The 25,351-nt window shown below is 42.2% G+C and overlaps 1 protein-coding gene across 1 annotated transcript in view; it reads right to left on the bottom strand.

Annotated features, from left to right (window-relative positions):
- Positions 1-25,351, bottom strand: part of NAF1 (nuclear assembly factor 1 ribonucleoprotein) — a 66,699-nt gene that overhangs the window by 27,061 nt on the left and 14,287 nt on the right. The window contains exons 4-6 of the mRNA XM_069976614.1: positions 19,234-19,327; positions 14,661-14,743; positions 9,277-9,437 (exon numbers count right to left, since the gene is read on the bottom strand). Of these exons, the coding sequence (XP_069832715.1) occupies positions 9,277-9,437; positions 14,661-14,743; positions 19,234-19,327 (338 nt within the window). The remainder of the gene's footprint in view (positions 1-9,276; positions 9,438-14,660; positions 14,744-19,233; positions 19,328-25,351) is intronic.

Here is a 25,351-nt window from a genome sequence, read left to right as displayed (position 1 = left end):
AGACCCAGACATGGGGTTCTTTAACTTTAAAAAAGGTCTTGAAAAAATAGAACAACACGAAAGGTGTAATACGCACCGAGAATCTGAGAAAACATTTCTTTTGACTAAATACCGCATAAGTAAGGACAGCACTGTCATTGCAGGGCTCATTAGAGGTGAGAGGGAGAAGATAGAGAACAGAAAAATTCTTCACAGGCTTATAGATGTAACTTTTTTTAGCAAAACAAGGTCTTGCATTCCGGGGTCACTAGAAACATTCTGGCTTGGGTGACCCAAATGTCAATGAAGGGAATTTTTTGGAGCTGCTTAAATTGCTAGGGCAGTATGACTGTGTTCTAGAACATCATCTGAAAAATCCAGGAAGCCATGTAAGATATCTAAGCTCAGAATCCCAAAATGAGCTGATTTCTGCACTTGCATGTGAAGCTTTAAGCACTATCATAAATGAAGTGAAATCAGCAAATTTCTTTTCTGTAATTGTTGATTCCACAATTGATGTAACAAGGATAGACCAGTTCTCCTTATCGTTAAGATATGTTACAGAAGCAGGTAATATCACTGAGCGTTTCGTTAAATTTGAAAAACTTGCAGATGGCTGTGCTGAGTCATTCTATGATATATTAATTAACATACTCGCCAAAGAACTTGGCCTGAATCTAAGTCTAATGAGAGGGCAAGCCTATGATGGGGCAAGGACAATGTCAGGCCACTTAATGGGGTTGCAAGCAAGAGTGAAGCAACAGTGCTCTGAAAAAGCATTTTATGTTCATTGTTGTGCACACAATTTAAATTTAGTTCTAATTGATGCTGTGTGCGCATTATGCAGTGTTAAAAATTTTTTTGGTACACTTGAAACTCTGTACCTATTTCTAACATCCAGCTTACCTAGATACAGAATTCTGGAGGAGGAACAAAATAAAATCCTGGAAGGGACAGTATTAACATTAAAGAGGCTCTCCGATACACGATGGGCTTCCAGGAAGCAGGCAACTGAAGCAGTAATTAAAAGCCTACCTGCTATCGTTGAGGCTTTATGCCGTATTAAGACACAATGCCTCCACCCCAAAAACTGCTGCTGAAGCAGATGGTCTGGTAGCAAAACTAACCACTTATGAATTCAAGCTAATGCTTTTTGGAATACACTATTAAGTAAAACATATGTCCTTTCGAACTACCTACAGAAAGAGTCATTGGACATTAATACAGCTGTACATCTAATTGATGCATGCATGACACAAATCAGAGAGCTGCGATCAGATGAGGCTTTTGCAGCCATAGAAAATGCAGCTATGGACTTGGCTACCAAGTGTAACCACACTACTTCATATCATGAGGGAAAGGTTCGTAAGAGGAAAAGATTTTTTGATGAAAATGCAGAAGATGAGCCAATTGTGGATAGCCGTGCTCGCTTCAGAACGGAAGTATTTTATTATATAATAGATGTTTTTGTAGAACAGTTTGAGCACCGTTTTTCAGACTTTAGAGAAATTGCCAAATTGTTCTGTCTACTTAATAGCAAACACTTTCATGAATCAGATGTTACTGATAAAGTGATCAAGCTTGCCCGTTTTTATTCAGGGGATGTGTGCAAAGAACCAGAGGTAGTGTTAGCAGAGTTCCTTACATTGCGTAATATGTACAGTGAGCTGTCAATAGAGAAGGAGATGGTGTCCACTGAACAAATTTTACCATTTCTCATTGCCAATGACATGCATCGAGCCTTTCCAAATTTAAGTATACTTTACCGCATTTATTTAACTATTCCTGTTAGTAGCGCAAAAGCGGAGAGAAGTTTCAGCCGCCTGTATGCATGAGGCCAGACTGTCTAATTTAATGTTGCTCAGTATTGAGAGAGATATTGAAATTGATAAAGACAAGGTGGTTGGCAGATTCTCCAAAGTGAAGCAGAGAAAAATGGCTTTATAAGAAGTGTCTTTTATTTCTATGTAGTTCACTGGACTTATTGTGTAGTTCCGTTTTTTTTTTGTTTGTTTTTTTTAAATCTAATGTACCATTAAGGTACATTGCTAATTTGTTTTTTTAACTTTAGCGCTTTGCGCCGGATTGTGGTCCTTCTTTTTAAAATGGCACCCAGTTCCTGCTCTCAGTGCTGGTTTTTCCCCGATCACCATCCTGGCTCGGAACACTGTGAGCAGGCCCGCCGCCCCCCAGTGCGACAAAACCTCCTCCTCTCTGTGACACTGCTCCATTACAATTAATGGACCTGCGTCACAGAGGGGGAGAGGATATGGTCACACTGGGGGGCGGCGGGCCTGCTCACACTGTTCCGAGCCAGGATGGTGATCGGGGAAAAACCAGCACTGAGAGCAGGAACTAGGCACCATTTATATGGGTTAATCAATTTTTGATTAATCAATCAAAGTTTTTTTCTGAACTAACATAAATATCAGTTTGGTGGGTTCTACAGAATAGAAAATGTCTGTGCCCTTCTGAGATTACTTCCTCATCTCAAACTATTTATTGAAACAAAATCCAACATCAGTGGTGGGTATACTCCAACAACAAATGTCTCAGTAACTTGTCATGTTGAGCATCAATTACAGCTTGACTGTGACCTCTCCTGCTGTTGCCATTTGCCTTACTGTCTTCTGAGGTTGAATAATTTCTCTATGGGATTCAGGTCTGAAGAAAGTGCAACCACTCCATGTGGAGGTCCCCCAGTCTCCAGCAGCAGCTTCATGTAAGGTCCCCCAGTCTCCAGCAGCAGCTCCATGTGAGGTCCCCCAGTCTCCAGCAGCAGCTCCATGTGAGGTCCCCCAGTCTCCAGCAGCCGCTCCATGTGAGGTCCCCCAGTCTCCAGCAGCAGCTCCATGTGAGGTCCCCCAGTCTCCAGCAGCAGCTCCATGTGAGGTCCCCCAGTCTCCAGCAGCCGCTCCATGTAAGGTCCCCCAGTCTCCAGCAGCAGCTCCATGTGAGGTCCCCCAGTCTCCAGCAGCAGCTCCATGTGAGGTCCCCCAGTCTAGCAGAGGTTGTTCATGCAGAGACAATAACTGGATTACTTATGGACTTTTCCATTTACCATTCACAAAGTGCAGAGAAGATCTGTATGGACTAGACACACCTGCCCTGTGCACTGTAACACCACCACTAAACACACCTGCCCCACACAGTGTAACGCCACCACTGCTAGGCACACCTGCCCCATACACTATACCACCACCACCACCAGACACACCTGCACTGTACACTGGACCACCACCAAAGGCAGCTGTGTCTGATGCATAGCTCTCTCCTTCTAAGCTGGACAAGGGACCAGTGGGCCTTGGTGCGGTTTACTTTTCATCAGTGAACAGCACCAAGGCCCACTGGTCCCTTGTCCAGCTTAGAAGGAGAGAGCTATGCATCAGACACAGCTGCCTTTGGTGGTGGTCCAGTGTACAGTGCAGGTGTGTCTGGTGGTGGTGGTGGTATAGTGTATGGGGCAGGTGTGCCTAGCAGTGGTGGCGTTACACTGTGTGGGGCAGGTGTGTTTAGTGGTGGTGTTACAGTGTACAGGGCAGGTGTGTCTAGTGGTGGTGTTACAGTGTACAGGGCAGGTGTGTCTAGTCTATACAGATCTTCTCTGCACTTTGTGAATGGTACATGGAAAAGTCCATAAGTAATCCAGTTATTGTCTCTGCATGAACAACCTCTGCTAGACTGGGGGACCTCACATGGAGCTGCTGCTGGAGACTGGGGGACCTCACATGGAGCTGCTGCTGGAGACTGGGGGACCTCACATGGAGCTGCTGCTGGAGACTGGGGGACCTCACATGGAGCTGCTGCTGGAGACTGGGGGACCTTACATGGAGCTGCTGCTGGAAACTGGGGGACCTCCACATGGAGTGGCTGCACTTTCTTCAGACCTGAATCCCATAGAGAAATTATGAGGTCAGTTTAGTTGACATGTAGAGGCTCATAATTCAACCTCAGAAGACAGTAAGGCAAATGGCAACAGCAGGAGAGGGCACTTGTTTCAGACCTGAATCGCATAGAAAACCAGCTGGATCAGCTGAGTCCAATGTAGAGGCTTGTAACTCTGTACCCCAGAGCCTCAATGACCCGAAGGCTGCCATGCCTCAGCAGACATTAAGGCGACTTGTGGACAGAATGAGACTTCGTTGTCAGCTGTAGTTGATACTCAATGGCACATGACAAGTTATGCAGACAGTGACATGTTGTTGGTGTACCACTGGTGTTGGCTTTTGTTTCAATAACTTGTTTGATGAGGAAATCACTATTGCTGCTTCTACCTTAATGCCCTGTGGTATAATATCACTAAAGCATGAACTTTTTATGTGTATTTCACCCTCAAGCCAAATATTCCTAACTTTTTGTGAGTAGTATATGATGACATATTCCTATAAATATGTTAAAAGGTTTTTGATCATCTAGCATTAGTTGAACAGTTTTTTTCTGTCTGATAGAAAACAATTATGTGTGTGTTGGCCCAGCTGTACATGTGATTTGTACTCACCTACTTCTGTGATTTGGCAGGCATCTGTTTAGTATTCTAAACTGTATGTAATGACATTAAACTGATATCCTACTTTGAGTTTGGTTCATCTACTGTTGTCAAATCTTGCTAAAAGGGCCCTCACTTCTCTTTGATTTATTGTTAAATGTGCAATCTGTATCTGTAAAAATGTGATTTTTTTTTTTGTGTATGTATGTACTCCCAAAATTGGCAAAGTGCTGTGATATGTTTGTGCTATACAAATAAAATAATAATTATTTAATATCAAGGTGGTGTGGATGTACATTTCCTTTTAGGCAGCTGGGCTAAGTATATCAGTCTGCTTCTATACTTTGAAAAGCATTTATGATTAGTACTTTAAGGGGTTACCCAGGATTAGTACAGCATAGCCACTTTCTTCCAAAAACAGTGCCACACTGGTGTTGTGCAGTATTAAAACTCATCTCCATTTACTTCAGTAGAATTGAGCTTCAATACAACACACACACAGGTGTTTTTTTCTAGAAGAGAGCAATCATGTTTTTTTATCCTGAAGAACAGCTTTCATTTTATGTGTCTATATATGTAAATGTAGAAGCCTCTAACACTGCTCTTAATCTTAATTCACTATGAGTAATGGAGCAGAATATACCCTTTATTATTTAGAAAGCATTGTTGTCTAGTGAGGTTCCCTTTGGGTAACATAATCGGTTGGGGGCCCACTCAGACTTGCTCGCCCCCCCTAGGCTGAACCCCTAGCTACGCCCCTGCTGTGCGCAAAGCGGTTCAGGCTGTTTTAATCGCAGAAAAATGGCTGGAAGAAATGGAAGAAGAATACGGATTACAATATAGTGCTTTTCAAGCACTAGAACTACAATTTTTTTATGCACATGTGTATCTAGTTAGTTTGTTGCATTGTACACATATCTGCAACAGGTGATAACTGTAACTAACCTAGCATTCATGATTAGCTAATGTCTGCTTCTAACCCGTGTATGTACTCGCGGCATTTTGCATGCACAAAATGTGTTGTTTTATATAGATGTAATTAAATAACTGAACACAGCATCAAATCTGCTGTGGATCCTGTACGTGTGAACACACCCTTATGAAATAAAAAAAGTTACAAGGTCTTAAGAAACATTAATTGGAGTGCTGGATTCCCACTGTGGTTTTCTTCAATTCTAATGGAAATGTACCCCCCCCCCCACAAATCTAAAATTGTACAAATTACACTGATATTGCATAGGATGTGGAATATTAGGGTGTGTTTCATCTTTAACTTTATGCATTTTGGAGATCAAGGAGTCAAAGGAACCTAAAAGGCTTTTCCGAGCTCCTGAAGTGCAGCAAGCTGTTAGGCTGCATTCAGTGTTGATACAACATTGTTTATGCCTGTGAATATGTTTGTACAGCTGAGTGTGTATGATACAGCAGAGCCAAGTGTGTATGATGTAGCTGGGTGTATATGACATAGTAGAGCTAAATGTATATGGTGTAGCAGATCTGAGTGTGCATGTTGCAGGAGGAGCCCTGTAACATGCTTCGGTAAAGCATGGTGCTTGCAAAATAGTCAGTCGTGCTGCCGTGCATTGCTATTCCACGCAGCAATGTGCGGTCAGTGCCCGATGATTTTAGGTTTGAACCTAAATAAACGATTAGCTGATAAAGTTTAGGCGTTTAGGTGTAAGTGACAGGGGCAGTTCCCTGTCACTTACTATTCGTGAAAGGAAAAAAAATAAAAAATTGCCAAACTCCTTGGAAACACAGCGCTGTCTTCACAAAGTCATAGGACCAAAGTTTTAGGTGAAAGAAATAAAAAGCGTTAATTTCAGATAGCACAAATATAATGCGTTTCCAGAGCCTTAGCTCTCTTCATCTGATACAGTGCATTGTCAACGTTCAGTCACAGAATTCTGCCAACCGCTGGCAAATGGGCAGGCCAGCGAGGCAGCTCATAAATATTGCACAATACTGAGCGCTCTCTAACCAGTAATGATGAACAGGGATTTTTATCAGTTATGGTAACTACAAACAATAGTAAAATAGTGCATTACTCAGGGTCCCTGTAACCGTGTTTATGTCATCCTCCGATATGGCTGCCTAAAATTGGTGGCAGATTCTCTTTAAAAGGTATAGTGAGAAATCATTAGTCTGCCTAAACAGAGACAACAAAATGTCTTAGAGCTTCAATTAGAATGTATACTAGCAACTTTATATTCATGTCTAAAAAGTTTAAAGTGGTGTCCTTCATAGAATATAAAAAAAAAGAAAAGAAAAGAAAAGAAAAAAGACTCTTGGCTAAGAGAGTTTTACAATATAATCATCCATGTTTTAAGTGGAAGATTATCTCTCTATCTATAAACTATTCTAGGAGCTGTTCTTAGAACTACTTAGAATAAACCTTCATAATAACCATGCTGCAAAAACTGCTCTGAACTCAGACAGAACTACTAATGCCTGCTCAATAGGAAATTTCAAACACATCAAAAAAAGACAAATTGTCCAAAGACAGATTATAATGTCACATCAGTTTGAATAAAGACTGCACCTAATAAGGCAAGCAGATAGAGACAATCAGCAAGAAGTCTTTGCTAGCAGCCCGACTAAGGTTTCAGTTACACTGTCAAGACTGCTGCCCACATGAGCACTGATCAATGGATTTTCCTAAACGGTCAGCAACACATCCCACTACCACATGATATGCCGATGATAATTTTCAGGGCTACTGATGACAGGGCTGTGGAGTCGGTAAGCCGTAGCTCCAACTCAGACTCCTGAATTTTATCAGGACCGACTCCTACTCCTTCATAAATGGCCAGTCATATACCAGGGGAGTTATTTATCACACTGGCTCAGCAGCTTTTCCCTAATGTCCTACATGATCCTGAGGCGACTTCTGAGGGAATAAGGAAAGATATAAAGCAGATTATCCTGTGTGAGAAGTGGATGCAGCCAGTCTCCAGCCTCCATGTCCTGAACAACTCAGAACTAGACCAGATGGAGCAGGTGATCTTTTCCTGCTGACAATCTTCTATGTTTCTAAAATAATCACCATACACAAAGAAACACTGCTAACAATGCCAGATACCTGTGATATAGAGGGGGTCACACATTGTGATATAGAGAGGTTAGCCATAGGCCCAGATGTATCAGCTCTCTGTCAGTGTCCGCACTCCTGAATAATCGCGGACCCACAGGAACTACCCACTCAGCCAGTCAGTGACTACAGCTGTGCCTTGCCTCACTAACTGATTGGCTGAGTGGGCATTTCTTAGTGGGGCCATGACATCACAGGATTTGGAGCTCATGGCATGTTGCACTGTGGGGCACAGGGACGGGTAAATAGAACTTCTTTATTATGAACCAACCACCCCCTACCCCCCCTGGATTTTTCACTGTTTCCCCGGATACCCCTTTAAATGCAGCCATAACATACACACACACAGCCTGCTGCAGCAATAGCACACACACAGCTGCAGCCATAGAACACTGAAGAAAAAACACAAAATCTTCTCTCAGAGAGAAACCACATTAAGGACAGAGGTTACTGCTACACTACTTACATCTTGTCCTCCTCCTCTACATTACATATACAGTGATCCAGCATCCAGGAAGAAAACAGCACAGATCTCCCCCCACACAATGGACTCTTCCAGCTCAGAAACAAAATGCCAAATAGTGACGACAACATTTTCCCGACCACCCTCATCGAATAGGCCCAGTGCACTATTAGAATGTTGCTCATAAATTAAACTGATGAGCAAAAACTTATAAAATTCATATCAAAACTCAGTTCTAAATTTTTTAAAGACCTGGTGTCGGAGTCAGTAAATTTTTTCTAACTCCGACTCCAGCCAAAACTATCTCTGACAGATTATCTCTGGGTCTTTTAAAAGGGGCAATATTCTGCCCGTTTGGCCAATATTTGTTCCCTGTTAGTAATGGGGGTGACTATAGGTACAATAATGGAGGATAGGGGAGGCTATGAGGTACAACAACAGGTCAGGAGCAACTATTAGATACAGAAACAGTGGACAGGGGCAGCACAATGGTAGGATGGGATTAATTTCTGTGTTATACTGTACTTCACTGTGCTGGAGCTGTCCATTCCCGTCATTCTCCAAGGCGAGTGGCAATAGGTCCCTGGCTGGTTGGTGGGACCTATCACCACTCAACAATGTCGCTTAAACTTAAAAACCTTTGCTTTCCTGCTTTGGACTGCAAAGTATATGGAATATATTGATGTTTTACTTTAATGAAATAGCCTTTAGGTATATCTGTAAAAGCTATAGAATATAGAGTGACACTATCACCCCCTTTTTGCATTTTGACTGCTCTCCACAGGTGTAAAGGGTAAATGTTACAGCTTTCATTACTTATTTTATATTACACCTCATGGTGCTTGTTCTGGTAAAAAGTCGTTTTTATCACCTGTGGATTGGTATATGTGGGCGGGGCCTCGCGGCCTATGTGCCACATCGCTCCGCCCCTATCGTCACTTAGCCCCGCCCCCATCAGTGACGTCATCACCACAAAGGCCATTGGTGTGGGACAATCTAGGGGGTGGGGCCCAGAGCTTTAGGCTGTCCCTTCCAATGGCTGCTGAGGGGGTGGGGCCTATGCGGTGATGACATCAAGGATGGGGCGGGGCCAAGTGGCGCTAGGGGCGGAGCAATGTGGTACATATGCCCACATATATCAATCCACAGATGATAAAAACGACTTTTTACCAGAACAAGAACATAGATCCAAAAGCATGTAAACATATGCTCAAACTCCAAAAGGAACAAGTGCTCTTTAGTCGAATGATAACATACCTTTTCAATGCATCAGGGATTATATACTGTGTAAAATCCTGAACAGAAGGAGCAAAAAACATGGCATCTTTTATCTTGATTCCACTGGATTCTATTTGTTCTTTAGAATTAAAGCGAATCACATAAAATGGATGTGGTACAGGTCCAAATATCTCAAATATCTGAAAACACACATAAAACAAAAGGAAATGTCCATCAGTTGCTTACTATACAAACAGACTGCAAAATGTAATTATAATTAATCCATGTACCAGTCACCTACAGCTGACACTGGAGAGCAAAAAAGGAAAACACCACTGGAACAAAGGCACCCAAGTTGAAGGGTGCCTTCCCAAGACTTTACGCTGCAAATTCACAGTGTAATCCACTGCGGATTCATTGCCTTGTATTTTCTATGAGAGTATATACTCGCAGCGGGACTGTCATCCCGCTGCGAGTATATAAGTTAACTTCCCGCCAGCCGGTACATACGTTACCTGCTCCACGCTGGCACCCTAAATATAAAAAAAAAAAAAAAAAAAAAAACTCACACTTTCGGAGAGACAACAGATCCTCTTTAGGCTAGATTCCCACTGGACGTATCCGCAGCGGATATCACGTTCTCCTGTCAGTGTCAATGTGATTCCATAGTATGTAAGTGCCGACACCATCAACTCCCCGCCGCCGGGAAGATACTTTACTTGCTCTACGCTCCAGCTGCATCTGAGCCTCAGATGTGGCCGGAGCGTGTAGCAGATAAAGTATCTTCCCGGGGGGGGGGGGGGGGGGGGGTTTAATGGGGACGGCATATCTAAGCTTGTCGAGAGTGTGTTTGTGTGTGTGTGTGTGTGTGTGTGTGTGTGAGGGGTGGGTGGGGGGGTGGGGCTAGGTGACAATTTCACTTTGGGTGATATGAAATGCAGAGCTCAGTGTTATGTCCAGAATAAATATGCCCAAATGCTCATATGGGTTATAAGACTTCAGATAATTGTCACGTAACCTAGGATATGTGCACATTTAGTTTTGCTACCAACTGGCAGTGATCGTTCATGTGGCCCAGCTGCATGACTAATTGGGACCTGAGACTTTTGCTCAATTCACAGACTACTTACTCACTCAAGGGATTGCAATTTGCTTAAAAGGGGTAGAGCGGCGCTAAACAATTATTCACAAAATAACACACATTACAAAGCTATACAACTTTGTAATGTGTGTTATGTATGTGAATGACCCCCTTCCCTGTGTTTCCCCCACCCACGCTAGACCTGGAAGTGTGGTGCATTATACTGACCGCATCTCGTGACGACCCCTGTCCGCCATCATGGGACAATGACGTTGTCTTCAGGAGGCCGGCCGAACCGCTCCATCCGTCCCCCCTCAGCAGCTCAGCCGCGATTGGCTGAGCATAACTGTGCTCAGCCAATCGTGGCTGAGCACAGTTATGACGCGGCATAGGGGGGCCGGCATGAGGGAGATGGCGGATTGGGGTCGACACGAGATGCGGCGAGTATAATGCACCACACTTCCGGGTCTAGCGTGGGTGGGGGGAAACACGGGGAAGGGGGCCATTCACTAACATAACATACATTACAAAGTTTTATAACTTTGTAATGTGTGTTATATTGTGAATAATTGTTTAGCGCTGCACTACTCCTTTAATTAGGCTTGGCCACTAAAATATTTTGTCCAATCCCTTCTTGACATACATGTAGGTAGTAATATGAAAAACCTCCACTAAATGCTAAAACACAAGCCTTTAGAGGAGTAAAAACGAAGTATCAAAACAGGTCACTAGAAGACTGGATCTCTGCCAAATTTTTATTCATTACATATTAAAAATGAGATCCTAAGTTGTCAGGGGAGTTCAGGGGAGCACAGTAACAACAATTAGGAGTTCGTAGAATCTGTGTTCTTTCCCTTGTAAAACTATGCACATTTCCAGGAAGCCTTGGGGATTGCAATTTAATATATACATGCTGCGAGTCTGTGTCTCTTCACTAGAACACAAGTAAATAAATCACCCACCACGTATAAAAGACTCATCTTTAATCGTGCTGCTTAACTTATTACCTTGTCTGCTCTCAAAATAAGCATGGATATTTCACATAGCTAAAATAAGGTATTCAAGTCACCCAATCATAATAAAAAATATGTCCTTGTAATAAATAATGACATGTCAAAACATTTTACATGGTTAACGTCTTGTCTTGTTTGGGGCAAGAATTTTCCATGTATGGTGTTATTTGTACTCTACGCTGGAGTGCACTGTTGCTTAACATTCATTTCAAACCTGTATCCCTTACACACACACAATTCAGTAAAACATGTGTCTCTCCTAAGCTGTGTTCACACTGGTAAAATGATTTCCATTTTTTAGGGTGCCTACACATACACGACCGTTCAAAAGTTTGGGGTCAGCTGGAGAAATTGCACCCCACACTTCTAGAAGCAGCTCCCACAAGTTGAATTGGTTGGATGGGCACTTCTGGCGTACCATACGGTCAAGCTGCTCCCACAACAGCTCAATGGGGTTCAGATCTGGTGACAGTGCTGGCCACTCCATTACCGATAGAATACCAGCTGCCTGCTTCTGCTGTAAATAGTTCTTGCACAATTTGGAGGTGTGTTTAGGGTCATTGTCCTGTTGTAGGATGAAATTGGCTCCAATCAAGCGCTGTCCACTGGGTATGGCATGGCATTGCAAAACTGAGTGATAGCCTTCCTTATTCAGAACCTCTTTTACCCTGTACAAATCTCCCACCTTACCAGCACCAAAGCAACCCCAGACCATCACATTACCTCCACCATGCTTAACAGATGGCGTCAGGCATTCTTCCAGCATCTTTTCATTTGTTCTGCGTCTCACAAACGTTCTTCTTTGTGATCCAAACACCTCAAACTTGGATTCATCCGTCCACAACACTTTTTTCCAGTTTTCCTCTGTCCAATGTCTGTGTTCTTTTGCCCATCTTAATCTTTTTCTTTTATTGGCCAGTCTCAGATATGGTTTTTTCTTTGCCACTCTGCACTGAAGCCCAAAATCCTGCAGCCGCCCCTTCACTGTAGATGTTGACACTGGTGTTTTGCGGGTACTATTTAATGAAGATGCCAGTTGGGGACCTGTGAGGTGTCTGTTTCTCAAACTAGAGACTTTAATGTGATTATCTTCTTGCTTAGTTGTGCAACACGGCCTCCCACTTCTTTTTCTACTCTGGTTAGAGCCTGTTTGTGCTGTCCTCTGAAGGGAGTAGTACACACCGTTGTAGGAAATCTTTAATTTCTTAGCAATTTCTCACATGGAATAGCCTTAATTTCTAAGAGCAAGAATAGACTGTCGAGTTTTAGATGAAAGTTCTCTTGTTCTGGCCATTTTGAGCGTTTAATTGACCCCACAAATGTGATGCTCCAGAAACACAATCTGCTCAAAGGAAGGTCAGTTTTGTAGCTTCTGTAACGAGCTAGACTGTTTTCAGATGTGGGAACATGATTGCACAAGGGTTTTCTAATCATCAATTAGCCTTCTGAGCCAATGAGCACACACATTGTACAATTAGAACACTGGAGTGATAGTTGCTGGAAATGGGCCTCTATACACCTATGTAGATATTGCACCAAAAACCAGACATTTGCAGCTAGAATAGTCATTTACTATTTCTTTAAAGTTAAGACTAGTTTAAAGTTATCTTCATTGAAAAGTACAGTGCTTTTTCTTCAAAAATAAGGACATTTCAATGTGACCCCAAACTTTTGAACGGTAGTGTATACACGCACACACCGGATCCGCAGCGGATTTCATGCTAAATTCGTAGCAAAATCAGCTACGGTTGCATTGCCAGTTCATCCCTATAGGAATACATACTCGCAGCGGGAGTGACATCCCGCTGTGAGTATGTTAGTTAAAGGACAACTCCGGCGAAAAATTTTTTTGGCTTATTTAACACACATTACAAAGTTATATAACTTTATAATGTGGTTAAATACCCGGTCTGGCCCCCTTCCCCCACTTTCCGACCCCCGACCCCCCATCCCGGAAGTTAAAGAATATATACATTACCTATTACGGTCGTCACGGTCCTCTTCTCTGGTGTCGGGTGATGTCAGAGCTGGGGGCGGTCCGGGTCTTCTTCCTCCTCGGCGTCTTCATTGAGAGTGAATGGGAGAGAAAAGGCTGCTGGTGCACATGCGCACCAGCAGCCTTTTCATTGGCTGGAGCGCATCACATGGCTTCCAGCTTGCTCAGCCCTGATTGGCTGAGCTTGCTGGAAGCCATGTGATGCGCTCCAGCCAATGAAAAGGCTGCCGGTGCGCAAGCGCGCTGGCAGCCTTTTCTCTCTCATGGACCCGGAAGAAGGAGACATCGCTGGACGGCGGACGCAGGTGACGGTGAGGCGGACGGCGGGCGAATGGAGTGGCGATCGTCACCGGAGGGATGGTGAGTATGGTGTCTGTGTGTGTCTGTGTTTTTTTTTTTTGGGGGGGTCCCGCCGGAGTTGTCCTTTAACCCCCCTGCCTGCCAGAGAATACATCGCCTCCTACCCGCTCCAGTGTCCTTGGCTGCTGGAGACAGCCAGGGATTCTGAGAGGAGATAAAAGCAGCTTGTAACAGTTTGTGGGTGATCCACAGTGTGACAGAGCTGCTGACCGTAACTAATGTCACAACAGGTGTTTTCTTGTATACCCGAGACTCCAGAGGACAACCCAGTAAGCCAGTTCTTCTATGATCTCATGGGATACATAACTGCCCACATCATCACACGCACATAAAAGTGACCTAAACAATCTAAAAGTTTTGATCCGAAGATCTGTTTCTAGTGACATCTTATCAGATTCCAGAGATATAATGAACTACATGAAGTAAATAAGCCAATTTTTTAAACTACTCTTTTAAATGAAGCTAAATGAACCTAATGGTGACCTTATCCCTAAAATGAACAAGATTTCCCATCACTACTAGGCAGTCTGCAACAGCAAGGGAGCAGGAGTGATCGGGGAGGGAAATACTCTATGTTCCTTCTCCTGGACCTTCTGCCTATGACACATTTGACCATTCCTTCCTCCTGTCGATTGTAAGCCCTCACAGATAGGCCCCTTTACCCCTATGTACCAGTCTACCAGTCCTTGTAATGTTTCTATTTGTCACCCCCTATCGCCTGTATAGCGCTCTGGAATCAAGGGCGCTTTAAAAATAAAATATTAAAAAACGTATGCTTACCCCAACATATATGGGAAATAATAGGCCCCCCAAAATGCTTAATACATTGTTCTTTTTTCCTTTTTTACTGTGCACAATCCATAGAATTTTTGTTAACGACATGTGGCATTAATATTAACAGCTGACAGTTGCTTATGTTGGAATATACAGTATAATTACTCAGCCATTTGCAGCCAATTTCTAAAATTCTCACCTTCCCAACGACAGTCCGATCCTCCTTAAAAACGACAGTATCTTCATTTAAAGGTAAAATGTCACGCAAAGACTCAATAATTACTGGAAAGAAAAAAGCGAAAGGTTAAAAGGTGCAAAATGTATGCATTAAGCAGGTGATTAGAGAAATCACAAAGAGCTTATTTCCATTTCCCGTATTTTATGGGCCCTACAGATAGGGAAGCGCTGTACTAGAGTTTCCCCACCCAGCACGATGTATCAATATAATGCTGGGAATGGGGAAACTGTTTGAATCTCTGTGGCACTGTAGTGACAGAGCCGCATGGGTGGAATAAGCCCAAAGGGTGCTGCTGCCACTCCCCCCACCTGATGATTGGCTTTCCTGCATGTGCTTGTGTGTATTACATGGCTGTCCACTGATTTTAAACACCTGGGTAACAATGTTAACATCTGTTTGCTATGGTTAACGGGGTTACTGCCCAGATCAAGATAATTATAGAAGAAATGAAAACATGCTAATTATTGCATTGTATGGAAAGCAACTATTTTCTTAGTTTCTTTCTTTAGTTTATTTTACAATCCTATACATATAACGCGGCTCTTTGGAGCAGCCAGAAGTTCAGAGCCAAGTTCTGTATCCAGACATATACAAATCAGTGACACCTTTCCAAAAGGGAAAAAACTCCTCTGGTTCTTGGCACTAAATACATGATTCCTGCAAAGCACCATAGTACAGCTGCCTGAGTGCAGCTGATGAAGCGTCACACCTTGCAGAACATGGAATGCTGCCGTGCATCACCAAACAATTTGGATGTACTTAATAAAGATCTCAGCACAAAATAAAGTCACCATGCGGTACCCAGATTGGTCATTATTGCAATCTATAATTAATACTTGAAGCTCTTAAGTACCAGTAAATTTAGAAGGCTTTTATGTAAAAGCTCACTAAAAACCTCCAGCTCTGTGTCCAGCCATTGTTGTAAGAGTCTGCTAAATGGGTAATTATGGGGAGTATAATGTAAGGCAAGGACACAGGGTTCTTGTCAGATGGCATTTACAAGCTCCATCAAACAACATGCGTTAAAAACAAATCAAATTGGATATCTGAACAGTTCACCTGTTGATGGTGTAACTTAAAAATATGGTGGTGGTAGGGGGTATTATTGCTGTATTTACACATCTTTTTTGTGTCTATTTCCAGCAATCTGCACAAAAAAAATAAAAAAAATAAGCAACTCTTTAACTACAACGCTTTATAAAAACTCCTAGGATGAAGTAGAATTAGTTTTGAAGAACATGCGTTTTCAAACAATGAAACGTAAAAAATATCCAGAGAGACCACAAATCTTGCAACTTGCAAGAAAGATAGTGGCATTCCCATTTGTATATATTAAATGCAATTTATGCCTGTCCCATCCACACAGCTCAATTACAGCTAGTGTACACATCACCAAGAGACCACTGGTGAATGTAAAAGTATCATGGAGGATACTTTTCGGTAATGAGCCACAGGCACACTCTGTGATGGTGTATTGTGTCTCCATACAGCATCACTATCCATGCGCTCCTCCATTCAGTTATTAAAAAAAAAAAAAAACGCTAACAAAAAACACCTGAACAGGGAGCAATACTAAACTTATTTGGTTTTTTTTGAGTAACTGGGACACATGAATAGATTTCATATTAACTTGTACTTTTGATTTATTTGAAGAAAGTGTCAGCTCACCACTCACTTGCGGACGGCATTAAACAAATGGTGTCCTTGGATGTGGGGCACAGGAATCATATATTCAGGGCAGGGTGGATTTGTTTTAAATCAAACTGATTTAAATCACGATTTAAATCACGATTTAAATCACTAGTCCGGAAGGCTTGATTTAAATCAGTGATTTAAATCAAAGTTTCTACCTAAACTAGTTCTTGCTACTTTAACATGCAAGTAGATGAAGATTTTTAGAATCACTTTTTATATTACTTTTTTCTCCCCAGTTTAATGGGTTAATCATTCATATTTGGACACCACTGTTCTGTTGTACTTAGGAAGGAGAAAAATAATCCTGAACTTAATAACAATTTAAATGGATTTATTCAACTGAAACAATAACAACATTACAGCATACGTTATTTGCTTAAACAAACATCCATGTTAACTAATTTGGCTAAACAAAAAAAAAAAAAAAAAAAAAATAGTCCAAACAATCAGAAACATATTGTCTAACTTCTTGGACTTGGTACTGAAGGGGATGATTCTGTATTCATAGGTTTGTAGAATAGGATTAAGGTCTTTTTCTCAACTCTGTTCATGTTGTAACATTTGAGAACATATACAGCCTTTATTCTACTGAGTTAAACAACTCAGCTTTATCTCATGATGGAAGAACCTTTGGATGGTAAAATATTTTCCTCAAAAAGCAGTTTATTGAAAAAAATCCGATTTAAATCAAAAAAATCCGATTTAAATCAAAAAAATCCGATTTTTTTGATTTTTTTAAAAAAATCATTGATTTTTATCCACCCTGATTCAGGGTGATTCCCGATGTAGGTTCAATGTAGAAACTAAAGCAGCAGTTTCAGCTCATAGATTAATTAAAACTTCAAGTTTTTATTGTGGCATGTTAAAAAATGCAAAGCTAATCCGTTTTAAAAGTTAAAACCATGCCATGACGGTTTTAAACCCATTGCATTTTTTTTATCATGCCACAATACAATCTTGAAGCTTGGAATCTTGGAGCTGCAACTGTTGCTTTTATTTTTACCCTTTTGACTTATACAAAAGTTTGCTGAAACTGTGACCACTTAAGGCAGGGATGAGGAACCGTTGGCCCTCCAATGGTGCAGACATTTCAAGGAAGCTAGGAAGTTGGCAATCTATTGCCGAGTCGGGATCACCGTCACTGTGACGCTGAGGCCCGGCACGGGCAGAAGAACGATCGCATCGCGGGGGGGGGGGGGGAGATCCGTCCCACTAGACACCAGGGACGTGAGCTCTGAAGCCCTTCAATGCAGCTGCATTGAAGTGCTTAATTAGCCGGCGCGGCAATCTGCAGCCGGGAGCGGTGCCGTTCAGAGGGGGGTCCCGGCGGGACCATGACGTACCAGGTACGTCATGGGTCGCTAAGGGGTTAAGGATCGAGACAGTTTTTTTATTTTTATTTTTTCTCCTCATGTTTAAACGGCCATAGTGCTTGCATTTTTTTTAGACAGACGTTAATTTTTCCATAAAGTATGCTGCGAAACCTGGGAAAAAAAATTATTCTGTTGTGAAATTGTAAAAGAAAAAAAAAAAAACTCTTGGCAATGATTTCCGCTGTCTGCCCGCTCTGTGGAGAGGGTGGGTACAGCGGGAGGACCGCCTGGAAAACTGGTATACAGCCATAGCCATAGGCTGTATCCCAGTTTTCCAGGCGGTCCTCCCGCTGTATCCCCCTGCTGCACGGAGCGGCCAGACAGCGGGAATCATACGAACCCGAACCTCGGCAGATTCGGACCATCCTTATTTACAACAATCGGCAACTTGTATAACTTATTTTATTTAAAGGCTTTTAAAACCTTTTGAAAAAAACTAAAATGTTATTATAGAATTAGGTTATATTAAACTAAATAATACCACTAGACCATGACTATCATTATCACTACAGACTATACAAGGTCTATACGAGTTTACAGTGCAGTTACACCCAATGGCTACTCTGATTGGAGTGGTTCTCTTTTCCTCCTCTTAGGGCCCTATTCCACAGTAACGATAATCGGCCGAATCGGCCCGATTCGGGCGATTATCGTTCGGTGAAATAGAGAGAACGATCAGCCGATGATCGTTCATTTAGGGCCAGACCTAAAATCATTGATCCCCCACCGCGCATTGCTACGGTTGAATAGCGGGCGACCGACGATTTGACAGCAGCAGCATCATACATTACCTGTCTAGGCTTCTTCTCCATGCTGTCTTCAACCCCGGGTCCCGCGCTCTCTATCTTCAGAATGGCCGGTCAGCTGACGGAGTGCTCAGCCAATCACAGGCCGGGACCGCCGCGGCCTGTGATTGGCTGAGTGTGACCTGTCAGCTGACCAGCCATTCTGAAGATAGAGCGCGCGGGACCCGTGGATGAAGACAGCGTGGAGAAGAAGACCTGCAGATAATGTATGCTGCAAGGGCTGCAAGAACATCGGTAACAATGTCCCTGCAGCCCTCGCTCAACGATCATCTGGCCGTGGCATAAGCCCAGTAAACGAGCTGCGATCTACCAGATCGCCGCTCGTTTACATCGTTGATCGGGCCCTCCTCGGCCCGTGAAATAGGACCCTTAGTCATGCCCAGAAGATTTCTTCAAGCCAGGATTAATGAGGCAGAAATGAAGAGGCAGAGTGAGTGCTACTGAGCACTTCTGCCCCTTTGTTCTACCGATCCGGACCTGGACCGATACAAACCTCTGACATATCGTTATGAAGTTTGTTCAAATATTACCCTTTAAGTAATAACTTTATAAAAGCAATCACGATTAAAAAAAAGATACCCCTCAAATGCTGCTGACAGAAAAAAAAAAAAAAAAAAAAAAAAGATAAAATATTAGATTTCCATGATTTCTAAACCATACCCAGTTGTTCAATAACACTGGAAACTGTTCCAAATGGCTTTAATTCAACATGATCTGGCAGGTTAATGGATAATTCTTCAACTGGGGGTAACTCCTATAAAAAAGGAAAAAACAATAATATATTATTTATCAAGCTTTTCTAATACAAGGGATCCAACTGCACTTTCACATAAAATGACAAATTGAGAAATTGTGGTTAACCACAGCCTACAAAAAATGTTTCTAGCTACTCAATCATATTCATCAGGATAATCTTTGAGATTAGTGGGCTGAAGGTTCCTGTTGGATATTATGAATTTAGAGTACTCAGACCTTAAAATACTCAACTTCTAGCAAAAATTATTAACATATAAAAAAGGTCAAATTCTTTTTTGCAGCTAGTAAAGCAACACAAGACTAGGGGAATTAGCAGGCTCACAATTGTGCCAACGTTAGAAAATGTCGGCTTCAATGAAGAAAATAGTGGCTCCCAGCTCCAAAAAAATATGTAAACTTTATTGGACGTGCATCTTAAAAAAACAAACAACTAATAAAAACATGAGCGCTGATCTTTTTATTAGTTGTTTGTTTTTTTTAAAAGGGAACCTGTCACCCCCCGTGCCGGGGTGACAGGCTCCCGACCCCCCCCCCGTTAGAGCCCCATATACTCACCTAATCCTGCCGGGTCCCGCTTCTGGATCCGGTCGGGTGACGGAGATCTCAGCCGCTGCAGCCCGGCACGCGTGCTGAGAGATGAGTCCAACGCTCATAGAGAATGACGGAGCGCTGGACTCTCCTGTCATTCTCTATGGGTGTTGGACTCATCTCTCAGCGCGCGCGCCGGGCTGCAGCGGCTGAGATCTTCGTCACCCGACCACCTCCAGAAGCGGGACCCGGCGGGATTAGGTAAGTATATGGGGCTCTAACGGGGGGTCGGGAGCCTGTCACCCCGGCACGGGGGGTGACAGGTTCCCTTTAAGATGCACGTCCAATAAAGTTTACATATTTTTACGGAGCTGGGAGCCACTATTTTCTTCATTGAAGCCTACATACGGGAGACGGCCCGCAATATTGCTCTACGTGCTCCAAACTTGGGGAACTACAGCGGCACACTTACATTGCATTTGGTGAGCTGACCTTCCTTTTGCTCATTTGTTAGAAAAAGTCATCTGAACTTCTATTGGCATATGGACATAAATCCATGCAGGGAGAAGTGCTCTGCACAAAACCATTAAAGACACTTCTGCAGGTCTACCAATACTTAATCAAGTGTGAAGTCGTCAGAAACACAGCATGAAATTGCCTGCCAGTCACAGAACTGCAGCTTGTACTGACCCATAACAGTGAAGTAAATAGAATCCAAAACTATATGACATTAATGACAGCTCCAAGATATTACAGTAATTCTACCAGCATCAATATTTTCACTACATAAACTCTCATGAAAAGATATACATATTTCCAAGGGATACAATAAGATGGTCTACTTCACCTCACAGTTTAATGACAAAATAAGAGCTTATCCTTAATTTAAACTTAAAATTTAACCCTTAGAGGACCGGGGCAATTTCAATTTTTGCGTTTTCGTTTTTTCCTTCTTGTGCTTAAAAGGCCATAGCATTTTTTCACCTAGAAACCCACATGTGCCGTCACTAATTGTACTTTGCAATGACAGGCTGAATTTTTTCATAAAGTACACTGCGAAACCAGAAAAAAATTCAATGTGTGGTGAAATTGAAAAAAAAAACGCATTTCTTTTATTTGGAGGGTATTTTGTTTTTTACGCCATTCGCTCTGGGGTAAAACTGACTTGTTACATACGTTCCTCAAGTCTACTTGGGCATCTCTCGCTGGTGGTGCTCTGCACTCACAAACATGTCCACATCGAGTCCAGTAAAGAAGAAAGGCACTGCGGCACTCACCGAATTGGATGCAATAAGTGATTTATTCCATAAACAAGGTCATGGATACAGAATGATAATGTCTTTTAAGTATTACCAGATCACGGTTATTAATATGTACATACATATGTCATATCTTGGTATGAATTGGGTGTGTACCTCTTTAAGAGAGCTCACAGACTTAAGGGTTGGGTGTAGAGTTAGGGCCCTATTCCATCGGACGATTATCGTTCAGATTATCGTTAAATTGTTCGGATCTAACGATAATCGTTCGGTTGAAATGCAGTTAACGATATATAAGACCTGGACCTATTTTTATCGTTGCTCGTTCGCAAAACGTTCGCAAATTGTTCGCAAATTGTTCGCATTGAATAAGACATCGTTCGGTCGTTCGCAATAGATGCAAACGCATTAGCGAATAAATAGAGAAGAAAAAATTATCGCAATTACGATCATAAGTAACTATTATCGTTCCATGGAAATGAGTGAACGTTTTCAGGTCTTTCGCAATAGTGGTCGTTTGAGATCGTTAATGGTTAACGATTATGCAAACGATAATCGTCCGGTGGAATAGGGCCCTTAGATACACAGGCCGGGAGGAAGCGCACAGCGGTCGTAGCCTGTTTATCTGAATCCATGACCTTACTTATGAAATAAATCACTTATTGCATCCAATTCATTGAGTGCCACAGTGCCTGTCTTCTTTATTGGACTACATTTACTTTGTCTTTCTCAAGTTGCTTTTCATCCATATTTACTGAATTTATTTATTGTGTTAAAGTAGTGTACCTTCAACACTTATTTACATATTCTTCATTGGGTCTCCATTAATTGTTTTTATCTGAAAGTGTTAACCCTTTAAGGACAGAGCCTAAAATGGCCTTAAAGCGTAACTGTCATGTTTTTTTTTTTTTTTATTGCAGAAATCAGTAGTATAAGCGATTTTAAGAAACTCTTTAATAGGTTTTATCAGCCAAAAAAGCCTCTTTCTGTACTCAAGAAGCAATCTCCCAGCCTCCCCCCCTGAATTCTTATCTGTGCATTATCAGGCAAACACGTCTTCATTACAGAGAAGCCAGTGAAGACGGGTTCTGCTCTCTCCATTGTAAGCCTATGAAGGGGGGAGGGGCCGAGGGAGATGAGGGAGCAGGAAGAGGTGACATGAAGGTCAGCTGTTTGTAGACTCTCTGGGCACCTAAACCGCTAAATTCAGGTGTCAGAAAGGTGTTGTGCTGTGCAGAAATCCTCCGTGCTCAGTCACTCCTAACAGCCCCTCCCCTCTCCATAGCCACATAATGGACACAGAAATCCTGCTTCATTTGATGTGAGGGGGGAGGCTGGGAGATTGCTTTTTCACTTCAGAAGGAAACTCTTTTAGTACATAAAACCTATTACAGAGTTTCTTAAAATCGCTTGTTCTGTTGATATTTAATGTTTTCAGAAAAATGACCCTGAAATGACAGTTACGCTTTAAGAACGGGGCCAATTTTCATTTTTGCATTTTAGTTTTTTCCAAAATTTCTTATTGTTCCATCTGCAGGGCTATGTAAGGGTTTGCATTTTTCAGGAACAACTGGACTTTGTAATGGTGCCTTTCAATCTAGAATAAAATTAATGACAGAAGCCCTAAAATATTATTTATAGGGTGAAATTGGAGGAAAAATGCCATGTTTACATAATGCACTTTACAGTAAAATTGACATATCTTTATTCTATAGTTCAGTCTAAATACAGCAATATGCAATTTTTGCAAATAGGTATATTTAAAATGGCCCTAATTTAACTCCTATACCGTTGTTATTTTTTCACCTATGGGGCATCATTTTTTTGCGCCATGATCTCAACTCTGCCAGGACGGTATCTGCGGTATTTTTCCTCCCCTCACCCAGCGGCTGTTAGCTCTGCTCCCCTCAGGCTTCCTCGCGTCCCTCTTCCTCCGCTGTCTGGCCTGGGTAAAGCTATTCTGCTGTCTGGGGGGGGGGGGGGGGGGGGGGCGTGCGCCATGTGTGACGCTCGGCTCAGGACACTGTTAACAGTGCTGCTGGGGGTAAGGAAGAAGGCTGGAGATGTGACAGGCTGTTTCCAGGTAGCAGCTCCCCCTCCAGTGTGTGCTCATCGCTGCTGCTGCTGCCCGACGGCTCTGGAAGCTGCACTCACAGCGAGCCGTGGCCCCCCTCTCCCTTACATACAGTGGCTGCAGGGGGTCAGGTATAGGTCAGCACATCCTCCCTCCACCGGACACCGCACTCTGTCCCGCGCAGGAATCCTCGGGGCCTGTTATCATTTGTCAGTGTTGGAAGCAGCCGTGTGCGACGCTCTGCCCGGGACACTGACAGCATATATATGTGACAGGGAGGATTCCTGTGCGGGAGAGAGAGAGCGGTGCCCGGGGGAGCAAGGAGGTGCCGACCCCATACCTGACCCCAATTGTATGTGCGGGAGGGGGGTCAGGGCAGAACAGCAGGTAAAATAGATAGATATGAGAGAAATTAGATAGATTATAGATAGATAGATAATAGATAAGATAGATAGATAAATAGATAAGATAGATATATAAGATAGATAGATATATGAAACATATCTATATCTATCTTATCTCTCTATTATCTATCTATCTATCTTCTCTCTCTATTATCTATCTATCTATCTTCTCTCTCTCCTATCTCTCTCTACTATCTCTCTCTCTCCCATCTATATATCTATATCTATCTATCTAGTATCTACTATCTGTAGATCATCTATCTCCTATCTATATAAAATCTATCTATATTAGATCGATAGATTATATATAGATAGGAGATAGATGAAATATAGATAGATATGAGAGAGGAGATATATTATAGATAGATGATATACAGATCGTAGATTGATACAAGATAGATAGATAGATAGGACTCCTATCGATATATAATCTATCGATAATATATCTCCTCTCTCTAATATCTATTATCTATCTATCTTAGAAATTCAGAATGAATGCAGCGCTCGTGTAGCGATGAATGTGGTGCCAGGCAGTATATACCAGCGACCACCCGGTATAGGTAATATAAATCAGAAGAATACCGCAGCACTCATGGGATAGAATTCAACACAACGTGTTTGGGGAAATAAACACGTTGTGTTGAATTCTATCCCATGAGTGCTGCGGTATTCTTCTGATTTATCTATCTTAGATAGAGAGGTTGATCGATAGATAACTATAGCAAACAATATAGGCAGCACTGTGGGGGCCAGCAGACAAATCCTAGACCTTGGATCAGCTAGTAAAAAATACTCTGCAGCACTCTGATTGTAGTACAAATGTGAAAATGTGGATTTATTCCATAAAATGATGTGCAGCAAACTTCATAAGTAAACCACAGGGTTTTGGCGTCTCCTATGTCTCCTAAGTGCCACTTGAAAATGGCATAGGAGACGCCGAAACGTTGTGTTTCAAATGGGTGTGGTTTTCAAAAAGGGGGGGGTCATAATTATCGCTCAATTTATCGTTACCGCGGCAATATGTACGATAAACAGCGATATTAATTTAGGCAATTATCGCCCAGCCCTAATATATATATATATATATATATATATATATATATAAATATATATATTTATTATATAATTTATTTATTTAACAACAACAACAAATCTGCAATCCTGGCATTTTTTACAGCTTTTTGGTCACGTCGTTCACCATGAAGGAATATTGTTTTATTTTAATAGATCAGACCATTACGCAAGTTACAACATATAACATGTTTATTAAATTTATGTGTTTTATTTACAAAATAGGAAGGGGGCGGTGATTTCAACTTTTATTGGGGGAGGGGCTTTGGTAAATTTTTAAAAACCATTTATTTTTTTTACACTTTTGGATTGCATACACTGATCACTGCTATGAAATAGCTGCGGGGGCCCTGATCAGCAAGTAACAGGAGCTGCACCTGTAACTTACACTTAAAACGCCACAAGGGATAATGGTGGACTCTTCATTAACAGTGAGGGCCCGACCCCACCTGCTATGAAGCGATCTGGTAGGGCGTACATTTACGTCCTCGTGTTAAGGCCCAGATGCAGAGGGCCCGCGGTTGTTAAGGGGTTAATCAACTGGGGGGGGGGGGGGAGATGCAGGAGCCCTATTCTTGGGATTGTGGGGTTCTGACCACTGAGAATTAGTGATGGTAAAGGTGCTTGAAAGAAATCATAGATTATTGTATGAGAGGGGAACATAATATATAAATTAGAAAATAAAA

The sequence above is a fragment of the Dendropsophus ebraccatus genome, chromosome 7, assembly GCF_027789765.1.
Source record: "Dendropsophus ebraccatus isolate aDenEbr1 chromosome 7, aDenEbr1.pat, whole genome shotgun sequence".
NCBI lineage: Eukaryota > Metazoa > Chordata > Amphibia > Anura > Hylidae > Dendropsophus > Dendropsophus ebraccatus.
Note: the sequence above shows the minus strand (reverse complement) of the source record. Positions and strands in the feature narration are given on the sequence as shown.